Below are 21394 nucleotides of genomic sequence, written 5' to 3'. Positions count from 1 at the left end.
TTACTTACCTGTATACTGATTACCTTATCCTTAGACCCCTTTGAATATAACATTTAGTTGAAATCGGACATCTACATTTATTGCAATAATTTTCAATTTGATAATCCCTATTTATTTTCTGATTCGATTTTTTTTCAAGCAACTCCTAATTCAATGTTTCCAATTCTGTATAAATCCGGCTGCTCATATCGGGAATCCTCTTAACACTGCTTATCTAAGTTCAGTACATACCTCGCACGATTTCACATTTTGTTTTTTTCTGATTCGATTTTTTTCAAGCAACTCCTAATTCAATGTTTCCAATTCTGTATAAATCCGGCTGCTCATATCGGGAATCCTCTTAACACTGCTTATCTAAGTTCAGTACATACCTCGCACGATTTCACATTTTGTTTTATAACATTTTATTTCTAATTTATGATTTTCTATCTTGAATATATCTTTTTTTTCTTTGTTATAAAGGCGTAATATTGATTTTTTCCTTTATTATGTATCATAATCCACGCAATTGTCATTGTATTTTTCTTTATGCTATATTTTACCAGTATTCCCAGTGCATCGGTTGGTTGGGCGGAGCTACCATCAGGTCACAGTGATTAAGTTTGCTCTCCTCTTCCCTGGCCACCAACTGATGCACTTGGCAAACTGCTATCAAATATTGCACGTACCTGTATAATTTTTATGTCATTTTATGTAATGATTGATATTGCTTTGTAATCTTGAATATGTTTGAAGTGCCGAATAAATGAAAATAGATAAAATGAGCTTTGAATATGTTGTGGTATTAACATTGAAATCTTAACCACTGTTAAGTTTTGAAATAGTATCATAACTTTGAAGGTAAATGGATCTTTTTCATGAAAGTTGAAAAGGGTTAAAAAGTCAAAACTGATGAATATATGTAAATGGGTGCATAGTCAGAAAAATCCTTGTGTACAGTCAATGCAATATTAAATTACTATAGGAATACATGTAGCTGCCTTGACCCCCCCCCCCCCCCTGAGTAAGTAAAACATAAATTTCTTATCTTTTGATAATTCAAAATGTGAAGTATTAAAAAGCCTTACATATAAATACTAAGAAAATTATGCCTTTGAAAATCATATAGCACTGGTAAATGTCAATGTGTAATGTCAGTTACCGACAAGTAATAATAGAATGTTCAAATCAAAGAAAAGGAATTATGAAAAAGAAAAAGTTTTTTCATTGAAATGTTCCTAGAACCTCAGGTATACTTCCACATCAAGCTCACTTTCATGTGAAGCCCTGCACAGAAGATACAATGCAATGATTCCACACATTTGACTTCCATATGTTATCTCTATGGCACATTAAGTGTAACGTCAGTTACCAGCATGGTCGTGGAAAAATGATCATAGCCCCCAAAAGACAAAAACAAATCATTTAATATTTTGACACATCTTAACCTAGTAACGAAGGTTTATTTACATATTCAAATTATTACTCTATCTACTCAGGGACATGAGATATTTCAATTTGACTGAACACCCTGAAATTGCATGTCCTTTTTGCGTAACATCAGTTACCGACACATGTTTGCTTGCTCATGCGTAACAAATGTGGTTACATTGAAAAACTTAGTATCAGATTATACAGCAAGGTTCACTTTATTAACTCTATCAAAAGTAAACTCCCATCATTTGTTGTTTTAGAGATTCACACAATGAAAGGTGTGTAAAATTGTGCCGTGTAACGTCAGTTACCGTGAAAATGCCCATTTATGTATCAATTGCGTACACTTGGTACTGTTACGATACTGCAAGAAATGACAAGTTAGATTAATTCTAAATTTGATTCCTTTCTTTATTTACAGGAAATAGATCATAGACTAAACAAAATAAAAATTTATCTTACATATCTTGAAGAGTCAGTTCTGGATAATCCACAAAGAAATCCTGTATTAAGTCCGAATAATATTCAACTTGGCTGGCAATGATTCCTTAGATTAAAGTCCACAATGCTGGTGATGACGAAAGTGATGCTGAAATGTGATGGATAATTACAGTCACTGTTGAGAGTTGAAATGTCCGTGAAGATGAAGTGGATGATGATAAACAGTTGATTTCAGTAATCCATGGGTTGACAAATGTTCTTTAGAACAGGTTAATGATCTCGATGAGAACTGAGAATTCCTTTCTCAAATTAACTGCAAACAGTTCATTGATGGTGTGCAAATATTTCTACAGAAGTTAATGTTGTACACCAGGTAGAAATAAACTTTACTCTGACATGAAGTCTAGCCTGAAACTCTGAGTTCTAATCTGATATATCCTTGAAGAAACTGCCAGCTTATATATATATATTTCCACTATTCTGGAAGCTTCTAGTATTATCTTTAAAAAAAAAACATTCTCCTTCTTTCTTGAATAGTCCAAAACTGGGATCAAGTTGTCTGTCAATAAATTTCCATTTGTTTAACCACGGACAAAAGTCAATGAGAAAATGCGTGGAAATGTAGCGGGCAATAAGGCAGAGCTAACATCCGGGTATTCTACGCGCTTTTGTACGCGGCCTTGGACCGCGCAATGTGCTGTACGTCACAATGCTAATAAAGTTGAGACAACGCTGGATCCTGCGTCCCTAGGCCAGGGACGCGTCATGTCAATTACGTCACAATGGTAAAGTTCAGAGGCCCAGTCTGCTCAACATGACAAAATAGATTCCCATTCTTAAACTCTAAAATATTTAAATTTTAACGATTTTTGCTCTAGCTGTCTGATTTGGTTAATAATAGCAATATCGACTGGCCTGGGGGCAAAAGGACATAAATATAGGATATAAGGATATAAAGGATATAAATCTAGTTTGAGCGATATATGTCGTATCGCCCCGAGGCCAGTCAATATTGCTTTATTGCTGAATCTAATGGTTTGTGAACCACCTAGTTTTCAAAGTCAGCACTGCTGCCATATTGGATTGCGTAACGCAGGCGAGACTGCCAGAGGCATTTCACTGTTAGTTGAATGGAGACAATAAATCACCCTCAAAATTGTTGCTATTAAATGATTAACTTTTGCGGTATAAAAAGATATATTGCCATTATTTAATTCTTGGTTAATGCCGAAATTGTGCACTTTATTATTACAATATACTTCATCATAGAGGAACTGCTCAGTCGTGTAGTTAACATTTTCTTTGAAATTTTGTCGTAGCTGGTATGTTAGGAATTAGTATTTCAAAATGTATCGTCTGCTACCTGCAAGAAAGGACTTATGGATATTTTCTTTTAAAAAATCTTTTTTTTTATTACTGAAATGGAAAAAGCATGTCATGAACTTTCTCAAACCTAAATGTGACATCATGATGTAATGAGCAAAAACATTCCAATGTGCTTTACGCACTTACATGCATCCTTTTTTGGGGAAATGGATCTGGCATTTTGTTCGCGGAAAAAAGACACTTGTTCGTTCAACGTGCTTACGCGCATAGACCGATTCGCGCTAACAGCCTTTTTCCTGGTAACTTGATGGCGCATTCGCGTTCTCGTTTTTCAGGGAACTTGATCAGTGGATTGCATATTTTTGTTCCGGGAATAAGGGCGTACGGTATTCATTCTTAAGATTTGAAAGTGTTTAGAGTGTTTTAAATGAAATCACAAAATATCAATGAAGAAAACATCTTTCTTTGTCAGAAAGTTTGAGATTTAGGACAGAAAATAATACACTAGCTTAAAAAGTACAAAAATAAGGTCAAACCAAAATTTGCATTTTCTCGAAAATGTACGTTTTGCGCACCTGCGAGCTAAGACCCTTCTTGCCGGAAGTCAATGATATATCTTTCAATGCAATTATGACTACCGGTATACTTACGAGTAAATATCAAAATCTGTTTGACCTCTTTTAAAATAATTTCAGTAGTATGACACAATTAGATATAGATGGTCATGAACACAGCAGTAATATACTACTATTATTTTACAAAATATGAAAGTCTAATTATTTTTTCATGATAAGGCAAGGTATGTATATCCAACACCCTATTTGTGGGGCATTCCTGAAATGATTTGTCTTCGCTTTGCCCTTTACATGTGTATGAAAAGGTGTAAAGCTCTCAAATTATCATGGCTTGAGTGGTTCATGAATTGGAGTTAGTATGGATTAAAATAGGAGTCTGATGTACAAAGTTTTTGTATTATTTTATGTAAATTACCAAGGTACATGTATATTACATTATATGACTATGTTTACTTCATGCAGGTACATAGAGGGAATCTATCCAGGGACATATGGTATCCCTAAACCATTTTACTTTCCTTTCCTGCCTTCTTATTGGTGTGGTTATAAGACTGCCAAAGTTGATGTAAACCCAGATAGTCATGAAGATAATCAGGTAGGTTAACTGCATTTAAAGGAATCACTCTGTCAAGTGGATCTGTACTGAAAAAAATTGGTGTGTAAATCTATTTTGAAATTGATTTTTTTTTCAGCCTATGTAATTTTCCATGCAATCAAACCGGTTAGTGGATGAGATGTTTTGATGAAAATGCCTGGGCAAGTTTCAATTTAGTTTCTGAATTGGAATTGTAATTTTCTGTACCTTGAAATACAAAGATAATATAAGAACTTCCAGACTCATTCCCATTTCCTTAGACTGGAGTGTTACAAGTACTCTAAATCTGACCAAAGTACAAAGATAAGACATACGTCACATTTTAAACATTTTATTGAATCAATCTTCCAAATGCATGCATGGTCTTGTCTTGTCTGAATACAAATATGATGTTACTGTTATATCGAAGCACAATTTACAAGAGGGGAAAAGTGATGAAGTAGTACCTGTACTTCTGGCAGTCCCCAGCGATTGCCACAATTCATTAGCTGAAACCTTTCATTTGTACTTTTTTGCTTTCATTTTTATTCTTTTTTTAAGTGTTGTTTTGTATTATACTTGTTTTTTAATGATTTATGTGTATCACCAGGGACCCGGTCAAGCCCAACCAGCCCATGCCACCCATGAGAATGAGCCTACCAATATAGAAGCTGGTATTGTGATATCAAACCTTTCTAAAGTATACAAGGTATATTTCTTTTTACCCTATGTTTGCTGGGACCAGGTGTAAATTTAGAATTCATTGAGTTCAGAGCATTATTCGTTTAAGTTATTACAGAAATTAAATTATTGGTACATCTACACTGATTATTTGGAAAACATCCCCCCCAAATGAATGTAATCTTTCACTGTATGAATCTTTAACCCGTTCCGCCCGATTTGAATTACTATGCGTGAACCGCCCCGTACGATTTCATTTCGCGGGAAACAGAAGACCGTGCGCTTGTCATCAGTAGGCGGGGCTTAGCGTGCATTCCGCCAATAGAATGAAAGCGCTCTCTGGATTTCCAGATTCTGCATGGCCATGACACCATTATGCAATGAATATTCATGTAAACGACTGTCATCGATGAATATCATCTATTCTTGTTAAATGACCAATGGCGTGCGTTTCCCGATCTCCACATCGAAGTCAATATTCATGAGAGAGTGGAGTTGTTCTCGCTCTCATGGGGGGGCATAGCGTTGTATCAAGCAAAAGTATGTGCATAAGTTCAAGCATATCATTTTTCTAATGGTAAAAAACATAATAGATTATGTTTTTGTATGTCTACGTTGTTAGAAAAGTTTATACAAGAAGTATGATACAGGCGTACACAGTTTGGTATTCGTGAACTGGTATTATCCAGAAATCTAAATAGCCGATCGGAGTTGAACTTATAGCCGGGATGGCTTGCAGTTTGGATGTTACAGTAGTGACTCTCAAATTAGAAGAATCTCGTATTACAATGTTTTCAATTTTCTGAAAATCCATACAAAAAACTTATGATAATTTCAAAGACACAGGGTGATGATGATGATGATATAAAAATCGCATCGAACTCAACATGCAATCATTATACAGTGCATCCCACAAAAAACGAAACCGAGATTTAGTGATGATTCATCATAACTTAATCATAAATAAAACAGACAAATGACCTACCAATGCAAAGCTTAGAATCTACTCTTTCATCTGAAATTATTTAGATTATTCCTCATTCACGCATGAGTGAGCAAAAACAATTTGAAGAAAGGATATCAAAAACTCATTTGGCGGGGGGTATCTGAATTTCAAAAAGAAAACCACATGGCTAAAAAGTTCAATATCTGCTCTTTTATTTGATACCTTAATCACAGAAAATGGTCAAGAAGTAAAAAAGATCTGTTCCCTCGAAACAATGCTTGTATTTCCATAATTTCATTTAATAAACGTGTTTTCATCAGTTTCCCGCAGAAGCTATTGCATGGTTAACAAAAGACGTAATGCATGGGTGATCGTCAACAAAACGGAGTGTCAAGTGAGGCTGAACGCTAGCCTGTAAAACCTCTTCATTTTATGAAATTATTGAAATTCAAGCCTTATATCAAATAACCAGTACTTTGTTATTATTTGATCATTTTCTGTAATTGAGGTATCATATTAAAGAGCAGATATGAATGAAATTATGGAAATACAAGCATTGTTTCGAGGGAACAGAACTTTTTTACTTCTTGACCATTTTCTGTGATTAAGGTATCAAATAAAAGAGCAGATATTGAACTTTTTAAAAATTTGGTTTTCTTTTTGAAACCCAAATACAGCCCGCCAAGTGACTTTTTGGTATCCCCTCTTCAAATTGTTTTTGCTCACTCATGCGTGAAATGAGAAATAATCTAAATTTCAGATGAAAGAGATTCTAAGCTTTACAATGGTAGGTCATTTGTCTATTGTATTTATGATTAAGTTATGATGAATCATTGCTAAATCTTGGTTTCATTTTTGTGGGACGCACTGTATAATATATTTTTTAATGTTTTTGTTCCATTTCAGCAAATATAGATGCTGATTCTGAATGTTCTTTGCATTATTAATTCAAAAGTCACAACTTTGTTACTATGGCTAACCTAGATCTGATGTAAACTAAAAAGGTGTGACACTTTTTTACATGTAGATTTAGATCTAACAAAAGTTAGAGGTATAAGCACAATTATATTTCTTATGCCAAAAGAATTTATGTAAAAATATATTTTTTAAAATAAAAATATTGAATCCAAATCTAGATCACCAATAGAGGGCCTCACAAGAGTTAGCCTATGCCCCCAAAAACCTTTTTTTTAAGTGTGCAGGTAAAATATAAATCAGTGTACTAGTATGATATCAATCAATAGTAATACACTGAATGTGCTGCTCAATGTACTTTGAGCCAAAATCAGTTTCACAATGTTTTTAAGTGTTGTCATTATTTTTGTCAATATTTTATTTATATTTTCTAAATTATTTTTACATCATCAATGGATAATTGTGAAAATGAAAAATTATGATTGCACTGTGCTTTTATACTGCTTTCTAGTGATAACTAGTAGAAAATGAAAGTAAAAGGGTAAATAAGAATTTGTTTTATGATGTCTAGATCTATACAAAACTAGGCTTTTGTCTTGTTAAGGATAACATTTTTGCTCGCTTGCTATTGTTTATGAATTTTTCCTTTTTTTCGGCACGGTGTTGAGCATCCCGGAAAAAAGTTGGGAATGGCGCGATCAGAGTGGGATTTTCAATTTCTAAATGTTGGCAGGTAAGATATAATGACCGTTTTCATAGTAAAACTGCATTAAAAATTTGTTAGAAAATGTCCTTGAAATTACGCACCCGATCTCGTTCTTAGGGTGTGAGTGGGAGAAAAATGAAAACAAGTTATCTTGTTCTTCGGGTGGAACGGGTTAAGAAGGAATATAAATATGAAGGGGGTCTTCATATCTGCACACCTAACAACTTATAAGATTAAACATGAATTTCGTTTATGTTACAAAAGTTTTGTTGTTCCTGATCCTTATATTCGTATGAGTAAGTGTGCCAAAAATCTCACATTAATTTGAGAGAAATATATTATTTTCCTGGAAAATACAAATTTTCCAATTTAATAAAAAATGGTGCCCCATGTCTGCACACCAATTCGCTTTACACACGAGGCGAGACTTAGGGATCCAAATGTCCGTCCATCACAAACCTTATGACACGTAACTCTGCAACCGTAAGTCACTTTTCAACCAAACTTGGATGGTAGATGGACTTGGGGGACCTGCATGTTATGCTGCAGTTTGAGGTCACATGGTAAGGTCAAAGGTCATTTTCAGGTCAACATTAAAGTTTACACGCAAGACTCATGTATAGGTAGATGACGCCAAAATACAGGCTAAGTTCGAATTTGGAATCCGCAGATCAAAGGTCACAGCTCATTAAATATGCGAGTGGGTTTCCGCGCAATAACTCGGAAAATATTTAATGAATTAAAAAAATTGTTGGTGTGTAGGTCACAGCTCATTAAATATGCCAGTTGGTTTCTGCGCAATAACTCGAAAAATATGTAATGGATTTTTACGATTTTGGTGTGTAGGTAGATGACACCAAAATACAGGCTAAGTTGGAATTCGGAGTCCGCAGGTCAAAGGTCACAGCTCATTAAATATGCGAGTTGGTTTTTGCCCAATTTCTCAAAAAATATTTAATGGATTTTAAAAAGTTTTGATGTGTAGGTAGATGACACCAAAATACAGGCTAAGTTGGAATTTGGAGTCCGCAGGTCATAGGTCAAATGTCACAGCTCATTAAATATGCGAGTTGGTTTTTTGCGCAATTACTCAAAAAAATATTTAATGGATTTTAGACATTTTTGGTGTGTAGGTAGATGACACCAAAATACAAGCTAAGCTCGAATTTGGAGTCTGCAGGTCAGAGGTCACAGCTCATTAAATACGCGAGTGGGTTTCCGTGCAATAACTCGAAAAATATTGAATGAATTTTAAAAATTTGTGGTGTGTAGGTAGATGACACCAAAATACAGGTTAAGTCTGAATTCGGAGTCCGCAGGTCAAAGGTCACAGCTCACTAAATGTGCGAGTTGGTTTTTTGCAATAACTCAAAAAATATTTAATGGATTTTAAACATTTTTGATGTGTAGGTCGATGACACCAAAATACAGGCTAAGTTCGAATTCGTAGTCCACAGGTCAAAGGTCACAGCTCAATGAATATGCGAGTTTCCGCGCAAAAGCTCAAAAAATATGTAATGGATTTAATTTTTGTTTTATGTGTATGTAGATACACCAAGATACAGGCTAAGTTCGAATTCGGAGTCCGCAGGTCAAAGGTCACAGCTCATTAAATATGCGCGTTGGTTTCTGCATAATAACTCATGAAATATTCAACAGATTTAAACAATTGGGTGTGTAGGTAGATAACACCAAAATACAGGCTAAGTTTGAATTCGGAGTCTGTAGGTCAAAGGTCACAGCTCATTATATATGCAAGTTGGTTCAAAGGTCTAAATTTGTTCATTTTATATATGCATATTGGTTTCTGTATGAAATTCAGTTCAATCATATTGAATAAATTTCTGATCGTGTAAAGCGGGGGCATCTGTGTCCTTTGGACACATCAAATTTCCAGTTACAACTAACTCTGCAACCGTAAGTCACTTTTCAACCAAACTTGGATGGTAGATGTACTTTGGGGACCTGCATGTTATGCTGCAGTCGGAGGTCACATGGTAAGGTCCAGGGTCATTTTCAGGTCAACATTAAAGTTTACATGCAAGACTCTATTATGACACCTAACTCCACAACCGTAAGTCGCTTTTCAACCAAACTTGGATGGTAGATGTACTTAGGGGACCAGCATGTTATTGTGTTGGGAGGTCACATGGTATTGTCAAAGTTCATTTTGAGGTCAACATTAAAGTTTACGTGGAAGACTCTTATGACAAGTGTTATTCCATCCCAGTCATTTCACAATGAAGTTTCCGTACAATTCTGTTTCATGCCCTCGCAAATCACGATATTTCTGGTTATTTTCATAAGGGGGCGAGACACAAAATCGCTTATGCCTTGTTATGAGAAAGGCTGCATTTTAAGGCCATCACATGAAATGCCTGAAATTTGATATTTTTCCACCAATCCGAGTCAGGTTTTTGTCTCGCCTGCATAGCAGAGTGAGACTATAGGCGCCGCTTTTCCGACGGCGGCGGCGGCGGCGTCAACACCAAATCTTAACCGAAGGTTAAGTTTTTGAAATGACAGCATAACTTAGCAAGTAAATGTATATGGACCTAGTTCATGAAACTAAAGAACTTACCACAGTCCCGCCATCCATTATTATCTGTTGGAATATGGCAACTTTTAAAATTACTTAGGTAGGTAAAGCGATATGAAATAGATATGTATGTTCGATATTGAACATTTTATCTATGAATGAGCTGTACGTACCTATCGGACCCTCCCTCCTTCCCTGCTCTGCGAAGTTCTCCTGAACACCGGCTTTGAAAGAGGACGTGTTTTGGCGCACAGGGCCTTGATATACAGGGCGGGAGTAGAGTCCACGCTGGCGGTCGCTAGGCAACCAGGGGCCAAAAACTTATTTTTCTGCCAGGAGCAAATTGGCAACTCAATCATAGATAAAAATTTTGATACCGAACATACATTTTTGTCTCACCTGCATAGCAGAGTGAGACTATAGGCGCCGCTTTTCCAATGGTGGTGACAGCGGCAGCGGCGTCAACACCAAATCTTGACCGAAGGTTAAATTTTTGAAATGACAGCATAACTTAGAAAGTATATAGACCTAGTTCATGAAACTTGGCCATAAGGTTAATCAAGTATTACTAAACATTCTGCCTGAGTTTCATGTCATATGACAAAGGTGAATGGGTCAATGAACTTAGACCATGTTGGGGAAATCAACATCAAAATCTGAACCTAAGGTTTCAGTTTTTGAAATGTCATCATAACTTAGAAAATATATGGACCTAGTTCATGAAACTTGGACATAAGATTAATCAAGTATTACTGAACATCCTGCATGAGTTTCACATCAAATGACCAAGGTCAAATGTCATTTAGGGTCAATGAACTTTGGCCAAATTGGGGGTATCTGTTGAATTACCATCATAACTTTGAAAGTTTATGGATCTGATTCATGTAACTTGGACATAATAGTAATCAAGTATCACTGAACATCCTGTGCAAGTTTCAGGTCACATGATTAAGGTCATTTAGGGTCAATGAACTTTGGCCAAATTAGGGATATTTGTAGAATTACCATCATAACTTTGAAAGTTTATAGATCTAATTCATGAAATTTGGGCATAATAGTAATCAAGTATCACTGAACATCCTGTGCAAGTTTCAGGTCACATGATTAAGGTCAAAGGTCAATGGATATTGGCCATGTCGGGGGTATTTGTTGAATTACCGTCATACATGTACATGTAACTCTGTGAGTATATTGGTCTAGTTTATAAAACTTGGACATAAGAGTTGTCAAGTATCACTGAACATCTAATGCGAGTTTCAGGTCACATGACGAAAGTCAAAGGTCATTTAAGGTCATTGAACTTTAGCCATTTTAGAGGTAATTATTAGATTGCTGTCATAACTGTCAAAGTTTATAGATATAGTGTATAAAATGTGGATATACATGTAGGGGTAATCAAGTATCACTGACTAGTCTTAGGTCACGTGATCAAGGTCGAATATCAATGAACGTAGTATTGTATCATTATATGAATGGTGTTTCTTGTGAATAATTATTTTATAGTAGTTTTCAAAGTCAGCACTGCTGCTATATTGAATCGTGTGATGCAGGTGAGACCGCCAGAGGCATTCCACTTGTTAAAAGTGTATGGATCTTGTATTGAAACGTGGACATAGGGGTAATCCAGAATCATTGCTCATTTTGCAAAATTCTTAGATCACTTGATCAAGGTCAATGTCATTTTGGGTCAGTGAACATAGTAGCATATTATATGGTGTTTTTTGTGAATAATTATTTTATAGTCATTTGCAAAGTCAGCACTGCTGCTATATTTGATCGCGTAATAGAGGCAAGACTGCCAGAGGGGCTGCTCTTGTTTAAAGGTCAAGTCCACCCCAGAAAAAGTTGATTTGAATAAATAGAGAAAAATCAAACATGAATAACGCTGAAAACTTCATCAAAATCATATGTAAAATAAGAAAGTTATATCATTGTAAAGTTTCGCTTATTTTTTACAAAACAGTTCTATGCTCAACTCAGTGATATGCAAATGAGAGAGTTGATGATGTCACTCACTATTTCTTTTGTTTTTTATTGTTTGAATAATACAATATTTCAAGTTGTACGAATTCGACAATTAGGACCCCCTTGCTTGAACCACAAAATGTTAAAATAATGGAATTACATGTGTTCAGGGAGGAATGAAACTTTGTTTCACTTGACATTGAGGAGAAAATTAGAATATTTCAAAATACAAAAGAAATAGTGAGTGGATGATGTCATCGGTCCCCTCATTTGCATGCCGATCAGGATGTGCATATAACTGTTTTGAAAAATGAAGCAAAATTTTAAAATGTTATAACTTTCTTATTTTACATCCGATTTTGCTGAAATTGTCAGTGTTATGCTTGTTTAATTTTTCTCTTTCTATTCAAATCAGCTTTTTTGTTGGGGTGGACTTGTCCTTTAATGATTATTATTGACTGGTCAGTTGTTAGTAATTTGATATGTTTTTTTATTAGAATCGTGCAGATATGTGTACATGTATGTTCAGACAAGGGGCACTGCACTGACGTGGGGTACCTTACCATACAAAGAATTGTCATTCATTTAGCTAAAGCTTTGAATGATTTTCAAGTGAAATAGTGAGATTTTTTTTTTTTTTTTTTATACGCCTGTTCTAGACAGGACATATTATGGTATCACGCTCGCTGTTTGTTCGTCTGTCCGTCCATTACCTTTTCCTTGTAAACTTCAGTTTGACGTAACCTAGGCTCATATAATTTGGTGTGTATGATACTAGCATGGATCCCAGGAAGCCTATTGATTTGAGGTCAAGGTCACAGTGACATGCTTTCATTTTACCCTTCTGAAGTCCTTGTAAACACTATAACTGCAGTTTAACTTAAACTAGGCTCAAATAATTTGGTGTATTTGATACTAGCATGGATCCTTTGAAGCCTATTGATTTTAAGGTCAAAATTTCAAAAGTCAAGGTCACAATGACATGTTTTCATCTTACCCTTCTGCAGTTCTGGTAAATGTGATAACTTTAGTTTAACTTATCCTAGGCTCATATAATTTGGTGAGTATGATACTAGCATGGATTTAAGGAAGCCTATTGATTTGAGGTCAAGGTCACAGTGACATGCTTTCATTTTACCCTTCTGAAGTCCTTGTAAACACTATAACTGCAGTTTAACTTAAACTAGGCTCAAATGATTCGGTGTATTTGATACTAGCATGGATCCTTTGAAGCCTATTGATTTTAAGGTCAAAATTTCAAAAGTCAAGGTCACAATGACATGTTTTCATCTTACCCTTCTGCAGTTCTGGTAAATGTGATAACTTTAGTTTAACTTATCCTAGGCTCATATAATTTGGTGAGTATGATACTAGCATGGATTTAAGGAAGCCTTTTGATTTTGAGGTCAAAGGTCAAGGTCACAGTGACATGCTTTCATCTTACCCTTCTGAAGTCCTTGTAAACGCGATTACTTCAGTTTAACTTAACCTAGGCTCATATAATTTTGTGTGTATGATACTAGCATGGATCTCAGGAAGCCTATTAATTTTGAGGTCAAAGGTCAAGTCCCCACCTTTCACTTTTCTTGACCAATAACTAAATTTTCCACGTTACAGTCGGGCGTATTATGTTCTCTTCCTAGTGACACTCTTGTTGAGTGAAAGGGAGGTAAGAAACAATGAGAATACCTTTAAATTTGTCAAAGCCCAATTCTGATCTAAAGTTACACCCTTGTCTTAGATCTACACATTTAGTAAAAGTAGGCCTAAAACTTCTTTTAAAGTTAGATATCTGTTCATTTACATCCCTTTGTGCACCATTTGTATTTACAATATTTGCAAACATGCCCCATTGTGCATCTGTTCTATACCACTTCAAAGAAATTTATAATGCTGCACGGCGGTATGAAATGACTTTTTTTATCTCAAAGAAATTCATGATACCGCATGGCGCGTATTAAATTAACTCTTTTTATCTCAACATTAATTCTTCAGAGCTTCTGAATTACTACTTTTTACTTTCAAAAGTTAGCAGCTCTGTACAAGTACATATAACTACCTGAGTTGAATAGCTTGGACATTGGGAATTCATTTTGTGAGAGGAAATGATACGGCTCTTGCATAATTTTATCTGTTATCTTTAACAGAAAGTTTTTGGCCTACACTTGGTTGAATGTGAAGGTTTGCTAGATCATGTTTACGTTTGTTCAGTGTACAATGTACATTTGAGTAAAAATGATAGATTTAGTTTTTGAGGTAACCGTACTGCCATCATCACTCTCCTACATCTTTTTTGCTCCTATTTTTACACAGAGTTCTGTTGGCAATAAACTAGCAGTGGACAACCTCTCTGTGTCCATGTTCAAGGGTCAAATCACTGCCCTCCTTGGTCATAACGGGGCTGGTAAGACTACTACAATGTCAATCTTGACCGGTCTCTACACTCCTACATCTGGTAAGGCCATAGTCAATGGTCACTCTATACTGGATGACATGGACGGTGTAAGGCAAAGCCTTGGACTCTGTCCACAGCATAATGTTCTCTTTGATCGGTTGACTGTAAAAGAGCATCTCAAATTCTTTATTCGATTAAAGGTAATATTCTCCTGGATTAAACTTATTTTCTTTGCAACATTTTCATAATTTAGTTTTGTGTATTTATGGGGATTATTAATAAGTTATATTTTTTAAACCCCTAAATTTTTAGATCACCTCCTAACATTGCTGCTTTGACAACACCAAACAGATAAATGATAACTTCTAATGTTAAAAAAAGAGCAATATTTCATGAAAGGATAAACATTGAAACACAATTGACTCAAAAACTAACAGGGCATTGCAAGAAACTACATATAGGCGTTCAATTTAATATCAAACGCTAGTCCCCAAAGCATGTCTAAAGGGATGTTGCAAGAAATTTGAGTGGCAATTGAATGTAATATAACTACAAATTTCCATTTCATCAAAGGATGTACCCTTGGTTTGGGTTTTGCGCTTGATTTAGAATTGAACTTATATTTCATACAACGCCCCATAGGTGTTTTTAAGTTTGGTATTCACATGAAGACAGACATGATCATAATCATCTATTTCTGTCGAAATATTTTTCATTCTCTCCTTGGCAGATTTAGATCTATCTTTATTTTGTTCTTGTGGTTGATGATGTGTAAATCTTAAAATTGAAATTTTTACCATGTTAGTATTCAGCATGAACACAACTGTTCAATCCTGTGTATATATTTTTACAACCTCCCCTTCTACAGGGTAAGTCAGGTAGTGAAGCTGAGGCTGAGATTAATCAGATGATACAAGATCTCCAGCTTGTTGATAAAACGAACACATCTTCTACTAAGCTATCAGGTGGAATGAAAAGAAAGCTTAGGTAACTACCATACACCCTAATTTGGTCATCTCATATTTCATGACTTTATGACAAGCAGTAGTTGTACTATGCCGACTTAGCTTGTGCGCAAAAAAGTGTGAGGCTGAATGTCAAATATTCATATTATTACACACGTACCATTGCACGGTCAGGAACAAGGTGACATCACTGTGAAAACTAGGATTCAATGCATTGCGCTTAATAGTAAATGCAGGTGCAATAGGTGTAGGGCTTGCTGACTAAATGCGCATGGCTGCTGCAGATCAGGGCCCTGTCTTGCAAGAGTTGCGATCGATCAATCTCAATTGTATGGAAATTCATCCATACCATATTTTTTTCTACAGGAAATTTGCACAATCTCCTTATTAAACATAGAGAATCACACTGAATTGTCAAGAAAACAGTGAATGTATGAATAGACATCATATGTAGAAAATATTTTGAACAATATTTCATTTTAGATGTTGATGTTGCTGGCTTTCCATAGATATAGTTGAATGAATCAATTGCAATTCTTTGTGAGACGGGCCCCAGATGCATGTTTGATGAATTTTGCTTATCGCTTACAATAGTTCTTTCTTATCCATAGATTAACATAGGAAAGAATTTATTATTGTTCCGTTTTTGCACTAACTTGCGAGGCGTTGTACAACGCGAATAGCGAATACTCTTATCAGTGCAGTGGTGCTACATTTCATATTTGGGGAAAGAATTAGACATTCTATTCAACTCGGATACGCGTCGTTGAATAGAGAATCTCTCTTTCACCTTATGCAAAATCACGCTTTGTATACTATGACAGCTATTTGTTTATTACTTATTCCATGATGTAAGAGAATTGGAATAGATGATTGATCTGAATGATCCATACTTATTCCATTATATAAAAATGAAATTTCATGTATTCATCATGGATTGTTTTTATGATCTTAATGCCTAACGAGAAGCACATATTTGACAATGTGATATCATGTAGATTATCACATATTTTTCGGGGAACACCACTAATAATACTTGAGATTTATGTATCCCTCCGTCCATCGTTGTTTCTATTTCCTTTCCTCTCCCTACTCTAAGTGTCCATGATGTATTTGTTTACATTCAATACTAGTGTAACCCTTTACCCTGTCTACCCATTTCCAGCTGTGCTATAGCTCTGATTGGTGGTTCAGAGGTTGTCATCCTTGATGAGCCTACGTCAGGGATGGATCCATACGCTAGAAGAGCTACATGGGATCTACTACTCAAATACAAGGCTGGTCGTACAATGGTCCTCACCACACATTTCATGTATTGCATCATCTTCTTTTGACCCTCTAACATTTGTTTAGATTTTTTTTAAAACTTCTCACATTTTATAATCTGAAAATTAGAAATAAAGTTCTGTTTATTGATGTTCCTTTAGTGTTTCCATTTGGATTTGTGATTCCTCAGGGTTCTGTGAATTTAATGCGCTCCCTTATTTACTTCAATAACTGGGATACATCCCTTTATCTCTGCTATTCGTCCTCTTTAATGGCTGTACCGAAGACAATAGCACACAAAATTCTTGCGCAGTGACCCATCTCCCTGACCTGAGCACTATGCCCAGTTACTCAATCACGGCCACGTCATGTCCTCTTTCCACTTTGTGTCTTAACCGAGTCAAGACGTTTAAAGCTAAGTCTCCAACATTAGAATTTTAATGTTTGGAGACTCTCTTCTTGGCGTTCTTGTTTTTTGTGACTCTTTTTGCTGTTATATCAATCTGAGTCTAGGTTTAGCACACTAGCGCAAGTTTTCGTATATTTTAAGACCCTTTTTGGTCTTCTACGTTTGAGCTTGTTTTTGCCTTCACACATCGCTTTATCCAGCTTTAGCCTAAGTAATACTAAGTAGTGGAATCTGTCATCTATATGAGTTTCAAAACCTGCAAATTGAATTGTATTGGCTATGAAAGCGTTATTTGAAAGTTGATAACTATTTGGTACAACATTAGTCATTGCATTTATATTTCAATAATTGAAATTTGTTTGTTTGATGACATATATTATTTTATGCTAATTGTCTGTCATCATCTTTGAAGGGATGAAGCTGATCTTCTTGGTGACAGGATAGCCATCATGGCCGATGGTCAACTCAGAGCAAGTGGGAGCTCCCTCTTCCTGAAAAATAGGTGAGAATTAGGTTTCATATAATCTAATCTATAAATAATATTTGCACATTGGGTGGTAAAACTCAAGATGAATTCTCAATGTATGATTGTTGTTATGTAATCATAGCTGTGATAAAACTGTAATTGTTAAATTGTTCATGACATATGTGACTTATCGCTTTGGAATCAGGCACATGTCGCAAATCTTTATTGTCTTGAAACAAGGGTTTTCTTCAAAAGAGTCATTTTTTACACAAAAGTATTTTGAGACATATTTGGAAGCTTTGGTTATTCCTCTATCACCTTCCCAAATTTTGGAACCAAAATGTCAAGTCTAAGTACCTTAAACCAATCTAAGGGGGGGGGGGGGAATGCCCTCAACATTCTGCTCAATATTTTGCCACATGAAATTTCGCTGATTTTTTACTTTCAAGTCTTGCGTATGTTTTGAGACCAAATTTGCGAAGCCCGGGTAATTACGCATAAAAAAGCATAAGCACTTAAAAGAAATTTTCATGAAATAAATTACTATACAACTTTATAGATTATGTCCCAGATACCCCTGCCCAGATAAAGTAAAAATATTTACTTCAATAACTGGGATACATCCCTTTAATCTATGCTATTCATCCACTTGAATGGCTATACCAAAGACAACACACAAAATTCCTTGCGCGGTGACCAGTCTCCCTGACCTGAGCACTACGCCCAGTTATATATAGTTATATAATATTGTATTGTTTTTAACTACCCTTTGTTTACAATTAACTCATTTTAATTACTTAATTAATTCGTATGATTGATTGTTTTCCCGTCTTAGAATTTTTTTTCTTCAGACGGACTCCTACCCTGAATGAATCCTTGTTCTTCAGTTGGTTTCTTGGCTTGTCCTTGGACTTTTGGTCCTCAAAGCCATCTATTGTTTAATTAATTAGCGATAATTATCTCGTCATAATTAAAAAAATCTTTTTCTTCTGAAAGGGACCTTGGTTTGTCTACCTTTCTTGTCCACTCCCTCCCTGTCCTTCCTCTGTTTTCGCCCCTCTCTTTGTTCTTTCAGGTTAAGAACTTACCAGGTAGATGAGCTCCTTCGAATCATCTCTTGACCCCATGACTGCCGCTAGGGAAGAACCAGACATGGTATATTTGTTCCCGCGATCAGCGGCGGTGAGTATGAGGGCAACAGAGTGAGACCCTTTGCGTAGGGCTCAATAGAGGGGGAACCGTGGAATTGCGTCCACCTGCCCTGAAAAAGAATGGTGGAACCGTGGAGTCGTGTCCACATGCCCAAGAGGGTGGAACCGTGGAACGGCACCCACGTGCTCAAGTGTATAGGGTGGAACTGTGGCGCTGCGGCCACGTGCCCGAAAGGTGATCCCTCGTCGGGACCTGAACCTATTTTGGGGAGTGCTGTACTATTAGAGAAAACCTCAACTCCTCCAGGGCTGTCTGACCATGGGACTCTTTTCCCTGTACAGACTAGTCTCGATGCTTTGTCAATCTCCATCAGGGAGCATCAGCAAAGGGCTACCAGCCCCTAGTCGGTAGAGACACGAGAGCTCGACCCCGTCGAATTCACGACAATCTGATCAGGGTGGAACCGTGGAGCTGCGTGCCTGTGCCCAAGAGGGTGGAACCGCATCCATGTGCCTGAACGGCTTGATCAGATTCGAGTGACGTTTCTCATGCGAGATATTACGTCTTCCCCTGTCTCTTGTGCCCTCTTCTGCTCCCCCGGCATAGTCTGCAAAGAAGAGGAAGAAGAAGAAAACCTAGGTCGTTAGCCCCGTTACTCGGGCAGACCTTTCTTTCTGATTCTTGGCCAGGCGTCGCAACTCTATACGTTGCTCCAGAACGCCTCCGAGCATCACAGATTTCTATCCCCACGCTCCCTGTCAGCTATAACCGCCATGTCAAGCACTGAGCGGATCAAGCAGACACTTGTCATCTCGCACCTCAAGAGTTCCCGGCATTTCGTTGAATCGACGGCCCACTCACCTGCAAGGAAAACCCCGCTAATATGCAGATGTTACCGACATACAGGCATCGCCCCCATTATATCGCCAGACTCCCGATAACTGATGGGTAGTCGTCGCAACTCTAATGTTGCTTCACACGCCCACGAGCAGTGCGGGTCAGTTCCCCCACATTCTCTGTCAGCTTCAGCCGCCGTGTAAAGCACCGGGCTGTTCAAGCAGACACCCGCCATCACTCCCCTCGAGAGTCGTCGGCCTTTCATTAAATCGCCGGCCCGCTCACCTCCACGGGTGACCCCCGTTTGTACGCAGGTGCTGCCGACATACGGCTCTCAGCCCCAACATGTCGGCAAGCTCTCGATAACCTTTTGACGTTTTACACTTTGTCAGCTCCACGCCTTGTGATTGGTCAGCGAACTAGTTGTCTAATGCATATTCATGTATTCATTAGATGTCGTTGCTTAATCACAAGTCCTCGGCTCGCCGTCTCTGAGTGGTATGATATGCATAGACCACCCTGCACGCGCCACTTGAAAACTTACTCTAGTAATTACGTGGTACGCTAGTGTTCAATCCATTTTTCCCCGAACTAGAAACGCATTTCTATCAAAGAAGTTTCTATTGTGAAACATCTCGGTCTCACAGTCTTTGGCCTTCATTTTTTTAATTGTTTCCTTTTATCTCTTGCAATATCTCTGGAGAAGGGGAATATAATGGAGGAAGCTTTTTGGATACAGAACAATACCCTGGGAACAATATACCATCAGAGCTAGATGCTGGATGTTCAACTTGTAATACTCGGGGCCTACGGGGCTTGCCGTTTGAACCTCTACCCTGAATAATTGGCCTAGTGCCATCAATATGCAGACTTTCATCCTGTCATTTTTTGGTTCTGTGAATTATTCCTTGGCTCCTGTTAAACATGCCAATAGATCCTTAAGAAGGACTGAATGCTTGTATAGATAACTGGGTTCATCATGTACTACTTGTAGGTAAATCTTCAATGAAAGAGAACTTGACTTCTGCATTTACACCACCAAAAGCACATTGGAAAACATGTTCCATGGGTATGCAAACATGTGGGACTTTGAAAATAAGACAATACAGTTTGTGGGTGAAATCCTGAAATGAAATGTCCAGAAGAATAAGCATCCAGGAAGAATCCAACTCTCCCCCTTCGAATTTCTAAATTTGTAGGCCCTATTTTGATCAGCCTATCTGAGAAACTGTCCCCAACCTCCTTGCACCAAAAATTTCACAAAATTTCATTGCATGTCTAAAAATATATCAATGCAGATGACCATGACTCATCCGAAAATAAACTTAAACGATTTCATAAGTTCATATTTATTGTAGTCCAAGTTCATGGAAATTTGCTTTCCACCATCATTACAAGCATACATGTACATGAAACACATGTGAGAACATAGAAAAATGGTGAACAATACATGTAAAATAAACAAACAAAATTATGATTCTTCATCAGAAGTCATGGCATTCATGTTGAAAGGTGATTCTCATAATAATTTAACTTGCATGTGATTATTATTCGTATTTATATAACAAGAAATATGTATTACATGATCCTTACAATATTCATTATCATTATCATTGTTATATTGTTTTGTTATTATTATTGTTAATAGAAGTAGTAGTACCATAATTGTTATTATTTGTATTGTTATCCATTGGATGCTATGTAGTGGAGTAGTTGGGACTATTATGAGAAATTATCTCCTATCAAGTTGATTGTACAAGTGAATAGAGTTTGGGACAAAAGATTGGTGGAAGCGTGACCTACTAGTTCATGGGACATTTTAA

The 21394-nt window shown here is 36.7% G+C and overlaps 1 protein-coding gene across 1 annotated transcript in view; it reads left to right on the top strand.

Moving 5' to 3' along the window:
• Positions 1–18703, top strand: part of LOC129254229 (phospholipid-transporting ATPase ABCA3-like) — a 90171-nt gene extending 71468 nt beyond the window's left edge. Inside the window, exons 10-16 of the mRNA XM_054892679.2 lie at positions 4218–4350; positions 4940–5038; positions 14395–14676; positions 15345–15463; positions 16607–16753; positions 17529–17618; positions 18658–18703. Of these exons, the coding sequence (XP_054748654.2) occupies positions 4218–4350; positions 4940–5038; positions 14395–14676; positions 15345–15463; positions 16607–16753; positions 17529–17618; positions 18658–18703 (916 nt within the window). The remainder of the gene's footprint in view (positions 1–4217; positions 4351–4939; positions 5039–14394; positions 14677–15344; positions 15464–16606; positions 16754–17528; positions 17619–18657) is intronic.
• The last annotated feature ends 2691 nt before the right edge of the window (positions 18704–21394 follow it).

This window comes from Lytechinus pictus, chromosome 2 (genome assembly GCF_037042905.1).
Source record: "Lytechinus pictus isolate F3 Inbred chromosome 2, Lp3.0, whole genome shotgun sequence".
NCBI lineage: Eukaryota > Metazoa > Echinodermata > Echinoidea > Temnopleuroida > Toxopneustidae > Lytechinus > Lytechinus pictus.
This window is presented reverse-complemented; position numbering and strand designations above follow the sequence as displayed.